At 39.2% G+C, this 16,285-nt stretch overlaps 2 protein-coding genes across 3 annotated transcripts in view; one reads left to right on the top strand and one right to left on the bottom strand.

Moving 5' to 3' along the window:
- Positions 1-6,935, bottom strand: part of AK9 (adenylate kinase 9) — a 99,668-nt gene extending 92,733 nt beyond the window's left edge. The window contains exons 1-4 of the mRNA XM_065911403.1: positions 6,819-6,935; positions 5,438-5,501; positions 3,835-3,887; positions 3,643-3,739 (exon numbers count right to left, since the gene is read on the bottom strand). Of these exons, the coding sequence (XP_065767475.1) occupies positions 3,643-3,739; positions 3,835-3,887; positions 5,438-5,501; positions 6,819-6,935 (331 nt within the window). The remainder of the gene's footprint in view (positions 1-3,642; positions 3,740-3,834; positions 3,888-5,437; positions 5,502-6,818) is intronic.
- Positions 6,936-13,872: 6,937 nt separating this feature from the next.
- The window catches only part of FIG4 (FIG4 phosphoinositide 5-phosphatase), a 158,612-nt gene continuing 156,199 nt past the window's right edge, over positions 13,873-16,285 (top strand). For both annotated transcript variants that reach the window (XM_065911332.1, XM_065911331.1), the window contains exon 1: positions 13,873-14,138. In XM_065911332.1, the coding sequence (XP_065767404.1) occupies positions 14,073-14,138 (66 nt within the window). In that variant the 5' untranslated portion in view covers positions 13,873-14,072. The remainder of the gene's footprint in view (positions 14,139-16,285) is intronic.

Below are 16,285 nucleotides of genomic sequence, written 5' to 3'. Positions count from 1 at the left end.
CTCTCTAATCCCAGAGATGTGTTGTAAAGATGGAAGCACAGGTGAAGATTCCACCATCCCATCCCACCTTTCCTTGACACCCATTACTAAGTCTTTGTACCCCGTGCTGAAGATGGAAGGATGGAAGAATGGTAGACCCCACCCCCTCCTTGCTGGGAAGCTCTGAATATACCATCATAGGCAAGATAGGCACCAGGCAGGCTAATGCCCAGCCTGCATCACCCCCACCAAGGAACAACTCAGACTGTTCACACCACTGCCCAAGGGAAGCCAACTGGCCTGTAGAATCACTTTGCCACCACTTTCTGGCACAGTGGGAAGAAGGTATTCCCACAAAACCGAAGATGGCATGCCACTGCTCTTAGACTGAAGTGTTCAGAGATTCATGGACATCAGGTGGCTTAGCGTCTAGCCAGGCCTGATAGTTACCTCACCTCATGCCAGCCTGACATGAATGGACACACTGGTGACCAATGACTTACAGCACCATCTACAATCTGACACACCGGGGCAGGGGCTGCCCAGACCAGGGTTGTCCATCAGTCACTTGGGAAAATGATTTTTTCTGGAATATAGAAAGAGAAAGCAGAGAGGGGCTTCTTAGGGTACCCAGGAATTGATTCTTCCTTTTTCTCTCGGGTGAGGATGCAGCTCATGGCATCTGATTTTGGCTCAAGGCCAACACAGCATGACAGGCTGTGAATGAAAGGTTTATAACTATAGGTAATGTAAAGCTTTTTTAAATAGTGATAGAAGCTCCGGGTATAAAAGAGCTCTGGTACAGAAAAATATTTGACTGGATCTGGCAATATTTTACTGTGCAGGGTTCCTGGCAGCACATATCCATCTTTAGGGATTTTGGCATCATCAATCACCCAGTCTCACCCAGGCCCTGACCCAAGTTAATATCTTTATTTTGAAAGCCCTTCACTTTCAATATCGCTTCTACCATCCACCAGGCTGCTGGATAAGACCAAACATCAGAAAGAATCCTTGCTTAACAGAGAGTTTCAAACTGTGTTTAGCAAAGTGCTAGGTTCCAAAGAAATTTGGGGCTGCTGTAGGATGGGTGAAGGGAGGCTGGGTAGAAGGGACTCGACATCCTGCCTTCAAGATAGCCTTTAAATGAGCCCAGTTGGGCATGCCTAGGCTGAGGCCATGCACTTGCATGCTGACAGTGTGGCCCTCAGGCTCAAGAATTATTATATGACTGACTTTTCCTCTGCCAACTCCCAGGACCAGTACCAGGGTCCCAGAAGTCTAGGGGAAAGAGGTATACATTGAATGATACATACATTGAATGATACCAGGGGGTGTAACTGGTAAAATTCAGAAGCTTAGGAAACTCAAAGACAACCAGTTTCTTCAGCATAAAAAACACAAGATGCTAGACAGAGGTACAGGCAATTTATAGATAAAAGGAAACTGTGACACACGAAGCAATAGCAACATGTGAAACCTGGTTGGTTGGATCCTGCTTCAAACAAACAAACAAACAAACAAATTAAAGCCAACTAGAAAAAAAAATATATGAGGTACTGGGTGAAATTTGACCACAGACGGGTGAGTAGATGAATTATTATTAACTTTTAGGTATGATAATGGTAATATGATAGGTTTTAAAGGAATCCTTATCTTTTTGAGATACAAACTAAAACATTTACAGATGATATGATCTTCAAAGTCAAGTTGGTTGGGGGAGGGGTATAGTCAGAAGTGTGAATAAATAAGACGGGACAAGGGTTGTCATTGTTGAAGCTGGGTGAGAGACACATGGATGGTTTTATACCAGTCTCTCTACTTTCATTTGACATTTTCCATAATAAGTTAAAAAGTTTATGAACATTGCAAATGACAAGCTGAGTAGCTTTATTTTTCTAATATTTCTTTTTTTCCTTCTCTTTTTTCCAGTACTTAACAATATATGCCATCTTTTTGTGACCGAGTAAGTCACCCTAAATTTTCTTAAGAGGTAAGGTGAAGTAAAGAATAAACAAAAAGATATTTGCCTATATACCTTTATATATATTCTTCAGTTTCAATCATACTTCTTGAGGTAATTTAATGACCTAAACTGGAATTCTGTGATTGTCTTTTTTTTTTTTTTTACCTTTTTATTCATTTTACTTTCCTCATTCTGAGTGCTTTTCCTAAGTTCATTCTCTTTGTTGGAGGAGGGAATGTCAACATACTCCAGTATTCTTGCCTGGAGAACCCCCATGGACAGAGAAGCCTGGTGGGCTAAAGTCCATGGAGTCACAAAGAGTCAGACACAACTGAGTGACTAAACACATTCTCTTTATTACTGATCACTAGATAGTTAAATCAGAGAAGGCAATGGCACCCCACTCCAGTACTCTTGCCTGGAAAATCCCATGGACGGAGGAACCTGCTAGGCTGCAGTCCATGGGGTCGCGAAGAATCAGACATGACTGAGTGACTTCACTTTCACTTTTCACTTTTATGCATTGGAGAAGGAAATGGCAACCCACTCCAGTGTTCTGGCCTGGAGAATCCCAGGGATGGGGTCGCACAGAGTCGGACACGACTGAAGTGGCTTAGCAGTAGCAGTAGCAGATAGCTAAATGGATGGATAAAGTGTATTTATATGAAATAAAAGAGATGATATGTTGATATATTAATATATTTATGTATTAAATAGTTCATTCTGTATATATAGATCTTTCTACATATAGATATAGATTTTACATATATATATATATAATCTAATTATATATATATATATAAATATATATATAATCTACATCTTTGGCCACTGATCAGCATCAACTGCAACTAACTATACATGTATACACACACACATATATGGTCTTCAGTGAGAAGTCTGCTGTTGCTATTTCCACTATTGATTTTCATTGTACTGCACTTTACTTGTGCCCCTGTATTCTTAATAGTCACAGCGCCCTCTCTTAATGTACTGAGACTATAAAGCAGATCTCTATATTTTTTTCTCTCATTCAGTAAATCTCTTTCAGGTGGATGATTTTCTCCCAAACATATCTTTATTCTTCTTCCTTCTTTGGCAAATGCCATAGAGTTTGCCCTTTTCCTTTTAGTCATTCTGAACTTAAGTAGTCTTGGGAAATTAGGTCCAAAGTCCCAGTTCAGCATCTGTTTGAGCACAGAGAGATTTCTCGGGTCCAGAGCCAGAGGGTAGACTGGATAGAGGCTGAAGCCTGCAAGTATCTGGAGCCAGGGGATAAGTTGGTGTCATTCTAGTTCCCATTCCTGTCTTATGAGTGTGGATTAATGCAGAGAAACCTAACCATTGACGGGACTTAATAATAAAACTCAGGGCAAATAGGAAAGCAGTTAGCAGAGGCTGTCAGCGCTGCATGAAGGACCATAGCAGATTATTGATGCTTTTGCTGGGTAACACATTGCTAAAAGAAGGTTGAATCACATAAACTTAAATTTTGAAAACAAATGTAGATTCTGAAGAACAAAAACAAGTAAACAAGCAAATAAAACTATCAGAGTCACTCAATTGAATTCAGACTCCGGGATTCCTGTGCCAGGGGTAAAAATAAAAGGTGCAACTCCAGGAATTATTTGTGCCTCAGATAAACCATGAGTCTTAAGGCTGCTTTGGGAGCCACTGATGTATAAAAAGAAACATACCAAAGTGAGAGACTTCTGAGGAGTTCAGCTTCTCCAACATTAACTTTGTGACAAGTTCATCTGGAATGCTTTGGCCACTGATCAGCAGTGACTGCAACTAAGAACAAGCATAGATATTGCATATGACAGTATAATGTACATGCGATACACAGCTTTTAAAGAAATCTTAACAGTTTTGAAACTTAGATTTACCATAGCTCCTGTTACAGTGTCACTGGCAATCTGTTCTTCCAAAATTGGTAAAGCTAAAATATGAATTCAGAATATTAGCACAAATTGTTCTGAGAATTTTCAAGTAAGAAACATATTTGTATGTTTTTAACTAGTAACACAGATTGATATTTGTGTCACTTTAGAGTTTACAAAGCACATTTACACTCATGATATCATTTAAGCCTATCTAAAGTACAAGGTAGCAGAATGTATTCCATAAACAACTTCCCTCTGACATTCACCCAGCTAAAAAATCCTGGGTAAGCTAACTTCCCAAACACCTTTGCATCTTGCATGCTTGTGCTCTGAGTAGTATACCAGGGAATGCTGATGAAATGAGGTTGTATATGACAGTGATTTGGAAATTAGAAAGAATTATACAAAATATACACTAGTATTAACATTACTAGTCCAGATACTTTTACAACCATGCACAGTTATATTTACAGTCCATTAATTTTGCACACTGATTGTATAAAAGGAAATTATACATCAAGAAATGTTAAAAATAGATAAAACTCTGAAATGAATCTAGGAAAAATGGGTCCTGAGAGTGAAATTCTAATAACTTGGTTCCTTTTTAAGAGGAGATATTTAATCCCATGATGAAAGATATTCTAGGACAGAAATGACAGGGGCATAACCTAGGGGAGGACCCAGGAACCTACGATGTCCCTATCTGCTATTAATCTATGATAAGTTTGGTGCTTTTTAAGATTTCCTACAAGTGGATTTTATTTTGATAACGAAAAAGGGGACATTTTAAAAGTTTTGTGTGTGTTTGTGTTACGTGTTAACAAATTGTTCTCCCTCCAAGTTGTACCAGATCATCATTGCACTAACAGCATGTGAAATGCTCATTTGATAACATTCTTGCCAACAATGATAGCAGAAACTGTAAAGATTCACTGCCAATCTATTCAGCAAATATGGATCAGATTATTTACATTAGCATTTCTTTGAATAATAACAAAGTTAAACTCTTTCTCGTATATTTGTCCATTTTTATTTCTACTTTTATGAATTATAGATTCATTCTTTTGCTTATTTTTCCTTTAAGGCAGAAATGGTTTTATTGATTAAAAGAATATGTATGTACAAGATACAAATCCCTGTCTTATATATTGCAGAGAATGAAAAGCGAATTACAAATGACAAAAAATAAAATTAATCATTGAAGATAATTTAGTCCTGGGAAATCTTCCCATGAGAAGCTGTGAGAGTTCCCTCTCTTCTCATCTTTCATAGGGAGATACCCACAACACACGTATCCCCATTCATTCTAAATTATGCAATTAGAGAACTGGAGGCAGTAGAATAAAGTCAAAGATGTTTCATAAACACCTTAAATTCTATGACCAAAATTAAGACTAACAGAAGGGCAAAACATGTTTGATGTTATTTGAAAGATAATATTAAATGGGGTTGGTAGTGATGTCTGATAAAGCAAATACAGCAAATAATCATAGACTCTAGATAGTAAGTAGATGGGCGTATGGGTGTTCATTGTGTAATGCTTTACATTTTAATACATATTTGAAAGTTTTCATAAGAAAATATTGGGGGGAAAGGTAAAATTTACCTTCTACACGAATACATTTCCATGCCTGTGTTATCTGTTGGGCTAATGTTGTCTTCCCAACCCCCTTAAAAAGAAAGACATTATGTAAAACCTAAGAGAATAGCTATTTGCCAACAAAACACAATTTTTAAAGATTATATTAATAGATACTACAATTACATAAATATTATCAAAAATTAAAATTTTTTCCATATAATAAATAAAGAATAGACCCTAGGTATGAAATATTTATAGCTTCATTTTTCTCTGTTCACCGTCCCACTTGTCACATTTTGTGAAGTGATTTAAGTTTTTTTTAAATTAAGAAAACAGTCCTGAAATCAGGAAGGTGTACTGTAATGGTATTCTAGCTACTGCACTCTTCAATTGTTAAAGAAAATAATAATTGTTAAAGAAAATAATTCTGAATACAAATCATTGTGATAATATTGAGATTCCTCATTTTATTTCCTTCCTAAAGTGTATGATTGTGAATGACTAAATGTAAAGACTTCCAAATAGTAACTTTCAAGAGCAAAAACTTGCTTCATAATAGATATCTTTGATAAGTATCATAGTTTAAAGATAAAAGCTCACTTTAATAAAGTAACATTTATATCTGATTGCTTCCACTGTTGACTTTTAAAACTCCATTATGTTTTTAGAAACATAATAAAAGTTATTGGAAACATTTCTTGACTCTGTCCCAGGGTCTGTAGAAAAGCAAGTCAAGAACTGGGTTCAGTCCTAAGACTCTGCTATTCCAGAGAGGCTTTTATATTAACCGCCTTAGGCCCTTTAATGGTAGCCACCAACTCGCTCAGTGGCTGAAAACAGTTCTCATCTAGAGGTCCTTACTAGAACTGCCTAGGAGGGAAAGCTATCCTACAACAGCCATTCTTGGTTTCTTCCTGTTTTGTGGAAAACTGATACATTGGTCCACTAACAGACTGTGGGGGAAGATGAAGCACAGTCCCTCTCAGGAGCTTTAGACAGGGATGGAGAATCTTCCCTTTGTCTATTTAGTGTCCTGCTTTCACATATCCAGAGAGCCTCACAACAAATTTCACAGGAGTTTATGTGAAAATTGAGTGTGAAATAACTTTGGATCACATACTATTAATAATTGTCATGGAGCAGTGCCTTGATGAGTTAGTTTTTTCATAATATAAAAGCAAAGATAAATACAACCTAGGTTCCTTTTCAGTAATAGTGCACAAGAGGAGAGAAAGTTATAATTTACAACCAATACTATATCAGAGTCCAAGTCATACAATGAAAGTCTAAAAAACACTCAAAAAATTAGCACATTATGTGGTTTTCATTCTTATATGGTAATATTAGATTATGACTTTAAAAATTTTAAATTATATTAAATAATAAGTTAGAAGAGATAACTTACTGGTTTCCCAAATACAACAAAGCAAACAGGTTTAGACAACATAAAGTTTATGTCAGCTTCATCTTCATTAAATATGTCCACAAAAGGATGCTTTTCTGTCTTCTCTTGAGAAGCCATAACACAAAACACTATAGTAAGAAAGAGTAAGAATGTTAAAGTGCCTAATTTAGGAGAAATAGACGGGCAGGTTGGGGAGAACTAGAATATTCTGTGAATTTACTAAGCTCAGAAGCCATTCCACTCCACTGAGAGATGGGTTTTGCCAGTAATGGCAAATAAGTTAACAGATTTATTAAAACAATACTTGGTTCATAGTTTGAGACAGAAAGCAAAAGCCAATGTATGCTACATAAAAGACAGGTAAAATGAAGTCTCTCTGAAAGACTAAAGTGAGGAAAAAATACACACATGTACATATACACATGTATGCTTTGATGTGTGTATTCTACTAAAGGTCAAATTAGTGTACACACAATCACCCAAAAAACGCTCAATAGCAGACATTTAAAAAAATAAAATTAAATGCTATATGTATATACACATAAAAATTTGTCTATGGATGTGTATGTAGGGCCTACTAGTGGCTCTAAAAGAAATTCTAATGGAAACGAGAAAATATGCAGAACTGAAAAACAATGAAACTAATATATAACAAGATAAATAAGCTTACAATTTAAGAAGTTAGAAAAAGAAAAATAGGAAAAATAGAAAAAAATGTTTATATAATAAATTAGAAAATAAACATTATACAAAGAAGGTCAACAAAGCTAAATAGTGGTATTTTGAAAAGATTTACAATAGAAAACTCTATCAAGATTGATCAAGAACAGAAGATAGAAAGCACAGACAATATTAGACATTAGTTTTTTAGAGGTGTGTTTTCTCGCATCTCAAAACTAAGGTTTTCCTGTTTTTGTTTTTTATTTCTTTCATTATAGTTAGAGAATGTTCTCCATGTTATAATAATTCTTTGAAATTTGTCGAGTTTTGTCTTATGGCCAAGCACATAATTTTCAAAAAAATTCTCTAAATCTTTGAGAAGAAGAAACAATTTATATTTGTTTGATGTAGTATTCTTTAAATGTTGACATCAAGTTTGTGAATTTCATTGGTTAAGTCTTCCATAATGCTTACTGATTTATTGTCGATCAAACAAGATTAGACATAGAAGGAAGCAAAACAGAGAAAATAGTGCTGCAGATAGATAAGATGCTATCATAAAGTTATCCCAAATAAATTTGAAAACTTAAGCAAAACTGACAAATTACTAGAAAAATCTCTTAAGAAAGAGAGAAAAACTTGAGTGGTTCTATAACCACTAAAGAAACGGAATCAGTAACTATAAGTCTTCCCACAAGGAAACCAGATGGTTTTATTGAAATGCTCCAAGTCTTAAAATTATATAGACAGTCTTTCAGAAAAATGATAAAGTGGAGACTTCTTACATCAGTTTATGGGTCTCATATAACCTCCATACCTAAACCAGAGAATAGTGCAAAAAAGCAAAATTATATGCCAATTTCATTCATGAACAAGATTCTTAAAAATCCTAATCAAAGTAGTTAACAAGTTGAATTTAGCAATATATGATGAAGATAAGATCATTACACTAAGTTGGGTTCCCCCAGGAATTCAAGGACAGTTTAATGTGGGAAAGTTAATTTTCATATTAAAATAAATTTAAGGAGAAAAACTATATGATCATCTTAATAGAAGTAGAGCTTCCCTGGTAGCTCAGATGGTGAAATCACCTGCTGGCAATGCTGGAGGTTCAACCCCTGGGCTGGGAAGATCCCCTGGAGAAGGAAATGGCAACCCACTCCAGTACTCTTGCCTGGAAAATCCCATGGATGGAAGAATGTCATAGGCTACAGTCCATGGGTTTGCAATGAGTCGGACACGACTAAGCAACTTTGCTTTCACTTTAATAGAAGTATGAAATAATTCAGCACCCTTTAATGATCACTAAAAGATAAACCTCCTACCTACTAAGAATAGAAGTTCTTTTATTGGTAAAGTGTTAAGACAAAAAGACAGCCATTATATCTAATGATTAAGTACTTAAAATATTCTTTTTTAAGACAAAGCTATAATTATTTCCAGATGATATGATTGTTTACATAGAACACTCAAATATACCACAGAGAAATTTTAAGAATTAATAAGATAGTCCAGTTTGCTGAATTCAAAATCATTATACAAAATTCACTTGTATTTCTATAAATCAAAAATAGCTAGAAAATGTAACCAAAGAAAAATATGACTTAGCAGCAAAAACATAAACTAATAATTTAATTAGGATTAAACAGAACAAAAGATATACAAGCCCTTTATGGAAAAGTTATAAAACCTTATGAAAATATTTTAATGAGCAGACTTTCCATGAAAGATGGACCCAAACTTTGTCCTAGTGGTCTGGCAAACTGTTCACGGAACCATGAAAAATGGGTTAGAGGGGAATATGTGTGTGTGTGTGTGTGCGCTCCGTTCACTTGTGTTTGACTCTTTGTGACCCCATGGACTGTAGCCCACCAGGTTCCTCTGTGCATGGAATTATCCAGTCAAGAACACTGGAGTGGGTTGTCATTTCCCTCTCCAGGGGATCTTCCCAACCCAGGGATTGAACCCATATCTTCTGCATCTCCTGCACTGTAGGTAAATTCTTTACCATTGAGCCACTGGGGAAGCCAGAGGGGACTATATACTTCCAGGTAAATGTGATATGGTTACATTTTCTGTGGAAGTTAAGAATATTCGAATAGGCTTAAAATACCAATATTATTTTAAGATGACAATATGAAACAAGATGTAGTAAGAAATATTACTAGTATATTAAAAAATTGAGATGAAAACTTCATGAACTAAAGGCCTGAAATTTCAAGATTAGAAAAAAAATACCATGAAAATTAGTATAAAATGTAGTTGTAGAGGGGAAAATGCATCTAAACCTTTTCAAGAGATCGTGCATTTATTAGGGAGTCTCCATAATATACAGTAAAGTCAGGGCCCTAAAGCCTGGGATGGAGATATCTGGATGGATGCCTAAGTACCTTGCGTCTTGAACCCCAAACGCTCTGCCTTAACAGAAGTAGTTTTCGCATATCTGGAAAAGAGTGGCTTCTCCTTGCCTCACCTGAGGCAGATGCCTCAGAAAACAATGCTTGACCTTTACAAGGTCTACCTTTATCTTCTCTCGTAACTTCTAGAGCAGTAACTGGGGTTAAGTGTCAGCCCAGCCCAACGGGAGGTGCTGGACAGGAAGAAAGTAATGCAACTAAAGAGCTCCAGGGCCTGACTGTGATGTACCAACAGGAACCAGGAGATAATGCCTGGGAAAGATATTGAGGGTGTCAGGTAGGGGGAATGCAGACTGGATAGGAGCTGATTGATATGTGGGCTCTCTTACCCTACTCATAGTTTAACATCCTAGCTAGGACACCCAGAGCAAGTCCTAATTTTCACTGCTGGTAAGGTGACCTGATGCTTGGAAAAAACCAATAGACTATAGTGAACGAGGTGAAAATGCCAGACTGCCTTAGCAGGGCATGGAGAAAGGTGTTCAATACTCATGGAAGTGACATGTTAAATAGATTTTTTATGTTAGGCCAGAGAACCATGAGCCAACGCTACTCTTTGGGATGGCCAGAGTATACTCTTCTCATTATGACGTTAAAGAATGAGCTGCTAGGGGACGCTGTCATCATGAAGAAGCTCCGAGGTGGCTGTCCTTTTGGGGGCCAGGATTTAAGGTAAGGGAGAGGCTGCTATGATACTGGTTTCTCATGTGTCAAAGGGGCTGACAGGGTCTGGAAGAGCAGAGGCCAGGTGGTAGCAATTGACTGTCAGAAACAAAGTAGGTATAATTACTATACTGGCAGCAAGCCCCAAATGGGAACAAACAGGACTCTCAGAGATCTGTGGCAGTGTTGATAAACATGGACTTTCTAGGGGTGAGACAGATACACAGTCAATGAAAATGTTGATTACCTTACATATCTAAAATGACACAGAGCAAATGAACCAAAGGCTGATGTCAGTAGCCATAGTGGAAATCATGATTCCTTGTTCATGATTCCAGAGCCAATTTACCAAAGGGAAGGCAAGGAGCCCTCAAGGACGGAGCCTACAAACTCCATAACAAGTACTGATAATAGGGATTCCCCATCCCTTCTCCAAGAGAACCTACAACTATTAACCAGAGAAACAGACACTCTGGATATAGGAATATTCTCCTCTTTCACAAGCTATAGGACACAGGATCTGAGCTGACATCAACACCAGCAGATCCAAAATACCATCATAGCCTCCTGTGAGAATGCGGGCAAATGGAGAACCAGTGATAAATGGGGCCTTGGCTCAAATCTATCTTACAGTGCATCCAAAGTGTTCGCAGGATCACTCAGTGGTTATTTTCATGGTTCTTGAGTGCATAACAGGGACTGCAGCTGGTAAAACCTTCACTGGGGTTCCCTAACTGTAGAGTAAGGGCCACTGTGTAGAAAAGGGCAAGGGGAAACTCCTGAAACTGCATACCCACTCCTTAGCTTCTGGCCAAGATAAACAATAGTAAATCATTCTGAATGAAATGGAAGAGTGCTACCCCCAAACTGTTTAAAAGATGCATCATGTTGTTGTATCAGAGAAGGCAATGGCAACCCACTCCAGTACTCTTGCCTGGAAAACCCCATGGACAGAGGAGCCTGGTAGGCTGTAGTCCATGGGGTCACGAAGAGTCGGATATGACTGAAGTGACTTAGCAGCAGCAGCAGCAGCATGTTGTTGTAGTCGCTTAGTCGTGTCTGACTCTTTTGTGACCCCATGGACTGTAGCCCTCCAGGTTCCCCTGTTCATGAGATTTCCCAGGCAAGAACACTAGAGTGGGTTGTCATTTCCTTCTTCAGGGGATCTTCCCAACCCAGGGATCAAAGTTGTATCTCCTGCATTGGCAAGCGAATTCTTTACCACTGAGACTCCAGAGAAGCCCTTAAAAGATGCACAGTCCTGTTTAATTCTGTAGTCTTGAGTTTCTGCAAAAACCAGACAGATCATGACATAATATTGGACCATTTCCAGTAGTAATGTATGGATGTGAGAGTTGGATGGTGAAGAAAGCTGAGCGCAAAAGAATTGATGCTTTTGAACTGTGGTGTTGGAGAAGACCCTTGGACTGCAAGAAGATCCAAATTACATTCAGAAAAGTAAGAACATGGCATCCGGTCCCATCACTTCATGGCAAATAGATGGGGAAACAATGGAAACAGTGACAGACTTTATTTTTTGGGCTCCAAAATTACTGCGGATGGTGACTGCAGCCCTGAAATTAAAAGACACTTGCTCCTTGGAAGAAAAGCTATTATAAACTTAAACAGCATATTAAAAGCAGAGACATTACTTTGCCAACAAAGGTCTGTCTAGTTAGAGCTAGACAGGGGTTTTTCCAGTAGTCATGTATGGATGTGAAAGTTGGACCATAAAGAAAGCTGAGCGCTGAAGTATTGATGCTTTTGAACTGTGGTGGTTGGAGAAGACTGTTGAGTCCCTTGGACTGCAAGGAGATCATAACTGTCAATCCTAAAGGAAATCAGTACTGCATATTCATTGGAAGGACTGATGCTGAAACAGAAGCTCCAATACTTTGTCCACCTGATGCAAAGAACTGACTCATTGGAAAAGACCCTGATGCTGGGAAAGATTGAAGGCAGGAGAAGGGGATGAGGGAAGACGAGATGATTGGATGGCATCACCATGGACATGAGTTTGAGCAAGCTCTGTGAGTTGGTGATGGACAGGGAAGTCTGGCGTGTTGCAGTCCATGGGGTTGCAAAGAGTCGGACACGACTGAGCAGCTGAAGGGAACACATTTAGCAGTTGGAAAATCCTCTCGCAGTGAGTTCTGCGATTAACAGGGGGCCCATCTCCTGGGAAACCTAGCACTTCTACCTAGGCTAGGTTAGCTGCCATTCCAGTACATCTAACACCTCACAGTAGGTGCTCAGTAAATATTTGCGGAATGAAGACATTATCCCCTGAAAAGGGAAGTGGGTTTAAAAAGCGGGATTTATGGAGATCCCAAAGTTTAGTTTTGCAAGAAAAGGCACTGGTTTGGCGTCCCCGCAGGCGGGATTCCATTCATGCGACAACAAGCATCTGAGCGGTGAATTCCGACCCCTACTTACCTGGCCTTAGCAGACCCCGGCAGACCCCACCGGTTGCCCGCAGCCGCCTCCGGGGACTGTCTGTTGAGCGGTTGCCTAGGGATCTGTAGAGCGGTTGCCGAGGGAACCCAAGGCCGAGAAGAGCGCAACGCCTCTTGGGGGGCGGGACCTATGGATGAGGGTCTATGATTTACTGACTTATTTTCTCTTTTTATTAAATATTCACTTTTGTACCCAATGTTGTATTCATAATTATAATACACTCCTTTTCACAAATATGGAAGGTGATGATCAAGCAGGGTACATGCATTGTCTATGTCCACATACATCAAAAGAAAGAAATCTTATTTTAACGCAGAACTCCAAAGCCACTGCTACATCGCACTACGTTATACTCCGCAATTAATTCACTTTTAGAATTTAGGGATGGTTAAACTTATGTACAAACAAATATGTGGCAAAGTTGGAAACCAACTTTGGGTGATTAAATTATCTGAACCACACACCCTCAGGATAGTATGAATTCTGTTGAGTCTCCTAAGGGTAAAAATAGACAAAAAAGAGATGGGAGGGAAAAACAGACAGTGAAGTGGAAGTAGGCAGGGAAAACAGACCAACTTGGGAATGAATCTGTCGGCAACTCGGAGAACCGCTTCAAAAGAAGCAATCCAGTCCCAAATTATCCACTTTTCCAAAGAGAAGGACCACAGAAGCGAGAAATTCAACTAAACCGGCAACGCTCTTCCCCTCCCACGGTTCCTCCTGCCAGTATCAAATATGGCGCTCTTTGCTTCCTCCCCCCGCAGCACGCAGGTTCGGGAAAGCTAGCCCGCCTCTCCTTGGTAAATCCTCCAGCCCCGCCCCCACGCGTCTGGGGCGGGGCTTGCCTGGAGGCGGGGCGTAGGGATCCGGAAACACCTGAACCGTGTTAGCTAATCCCTTATAAATTAGCGTTCAGGCAGTGTTTCTCCGGGCTGAACCTGGCGTCCAGCTTCTAAAGCGTCTCCTCTTCGAATCGTTCAGGGGCAGCCCAGAGGCTGCCGCAGTTTGGGCCGCGGCCTGGTGCCCTGCCGTGGGGGCCCCCATACTAGCTCGAGCCATGCCCGCGGCTGCTGCCCCCATCATCAGCTCGGTTCAGAAGCTGGTCTTGTACGAGACTAGAGCTGTGAGTACCCCGCGCCGTGGGGCGCCGGCGGGAGGATGGCGGCCGAGTGGGTGTGGGGCAGAGACCGCATTCTCCCCCTTGTCCCCCATTTTCTCTTCCCTCATCCCCGCGGAGGGGAGTGTGTCCGGGGCTGGGGCTGGGGCTGGGGGTGGTCTTCGCCTTGTAAGCGCACCCGGGGCGCTGCTGCTTTTGCATGCGAACATTTCCACTTAAAAAGCCACGGTCGGAGCACACGGGCAACAGGTGTTCGTGGTATCTCAGAAACTGTTAATGGAGCTTTATACGAGTTACCGAGTTCTTTTCAACTTGCAGAAAGGCGTAAGAGTTCTGCAGTTACTGGTTGCAGCACAGGTAGAGGTCTGGAGAGTATTTTTGATCATGGCATAGCATTGCTGAGATTGATGTTAATTACGTGCGCTGTACTTGCTGACGTCTTTCTCTTGATTTGAAAAGAAGGAAAAATGTATTTTCTTTAAAGACAGTCGATTTGTTTGGGTAACGTTGTTTTGCTTTTCCCTTGGCTTTTCCAACACATTTTATTTCGTCAAATCGCCATGAAAATAGTTACTCGTAGAAAAAGCAGACTCGTTTTTAGGTTGCTAGTTCCCTAAAATTTAGGCAACATCAGTCGAACGTAGGCTGTCCCTATTAGGAGAGTATCAGAAGGTACTTATCCTAACACTTTCTTGGTTATAATAGGGTCGTAATAGCTTGTCTGCCTGAGGTCATCATTAATGTAGAAACAATGTTGACCCTTAGTTAATTTTGGTGACAGCTTCTCCTGATTAGATCCAGACCAGAAGATGAACTTACCTAATGTACTGTGTATGCAGATATCTTCAATTGTCCCCTGAGGAGAGCCACAGAGAAGTATCATTTTGAAACAAAAGCTTCTGCTTTCTGTACAAATGCTGATCGACGTCCCTAGTTAGAAACATACATACCACGTTTAAAACACATCAATTTCAGCCCATTAAACCGAGCATGCCTGATAACTGGCTGATACGTGAATGTTCTTTCTAAAGCAAAATTCATATTATAGGGCTTTTCTGCTCAGAAACTTCAGTGGGTCCCATTCTGAGGAGAGGAAACTCTGCATTCCTTAAGTTGCCATTTAGTTACTGGCAACTAAATAGATCCAAGAAATTTTTAAAAATGGTGGTAGGTTATATTAATGAGAATAATAGCTAGTACTCTTGAAAGAGTTATATAGTCCAGGCACTGGTCAAAACACTCTACATAGTTCATTATTTAATCCTCATAAAACTTCTGATGCAAATATTGTTGCTATTACTATTATTATTTGGTGAAGGAAAAAATGAGGCAAAGAGAGGTTAGGACATTGAATGGTGTGGGCTGGTAACTGGTACCAGGAGTAGATAGTGTGTAACTGGATGGCAGCAAATTGCATATATAAATTGAGAGTAAATGACTAGAAATTTTTTACAGCAGTTAGAGTAATTATATTTCAGATGAATCAGATAAACATAGGGCTTGTGGATAATGTCTTTGGCTTTTTGTTTTCAACTTTATTATGGAAAATTCAAGAAAATACAAAGTAGACAGAATAATAAACAGAATAATAAACTCCCATCTAGCCATCACCCAGTTCCAAAATTACCAATGTTCTGTCATCCTCTGTTACCTATAACTTGTTCCACTTCCCACCCACCACATATTATTTTATATGGTTCTTTTTCTCTAAAATTTACATAAATTGAATGCGCAAATCTAAGCTATAGAATTTGGACAGAAGCATACATGTATAACCACACCCCTGTGTTGTCACAGAAAATTCCCTTCTGTCCATATCCAGTCACCTACCCCCTTCCCTTCCTGGCAATTAATATTCTGTTTTTTAAGTGTTAGATTAGATATGCCCGTTAAAGGATTTTATATGAATAGAATTGTACAGTACATACTCTCGAGTCTAGTGTCTTTTGCTTGGCGTCATGTCTTTGATGTTCGTCCATGTTGTATTAGTAGTTTCTTCTTCTTATTGAGTACTCATCCATTGTACACATACTCCACAGCTTTGTTTATCCTTTAACAATATTGACTTAGAATGTTACCACATCTAGACTGTTGTCTATTACTGACATGTGTCAGAGGTGTAGGCCAGGGAAGCAATATGAACCAGGGGAAGG

Source organism: Muntiacus reevesi, chromosome 19 (assembly GCF_963930625.1).
Source record: "Muntiacus reevesi chromosome 19, mMunRee1.1, whole genome shotgun sequence".
Taxonomy (NCBI): domain Eukaryota; kingdom Metazoa; phylum Chordata; class Mammalia; order Artiodactyla; family Cervidae; genus Muntiacus; species Muntiacus reevesi.
Note: the sequence above shows the minus strand (reverse complement) of the source record. Positions and strands in the feature narration are given on the sequence as shown.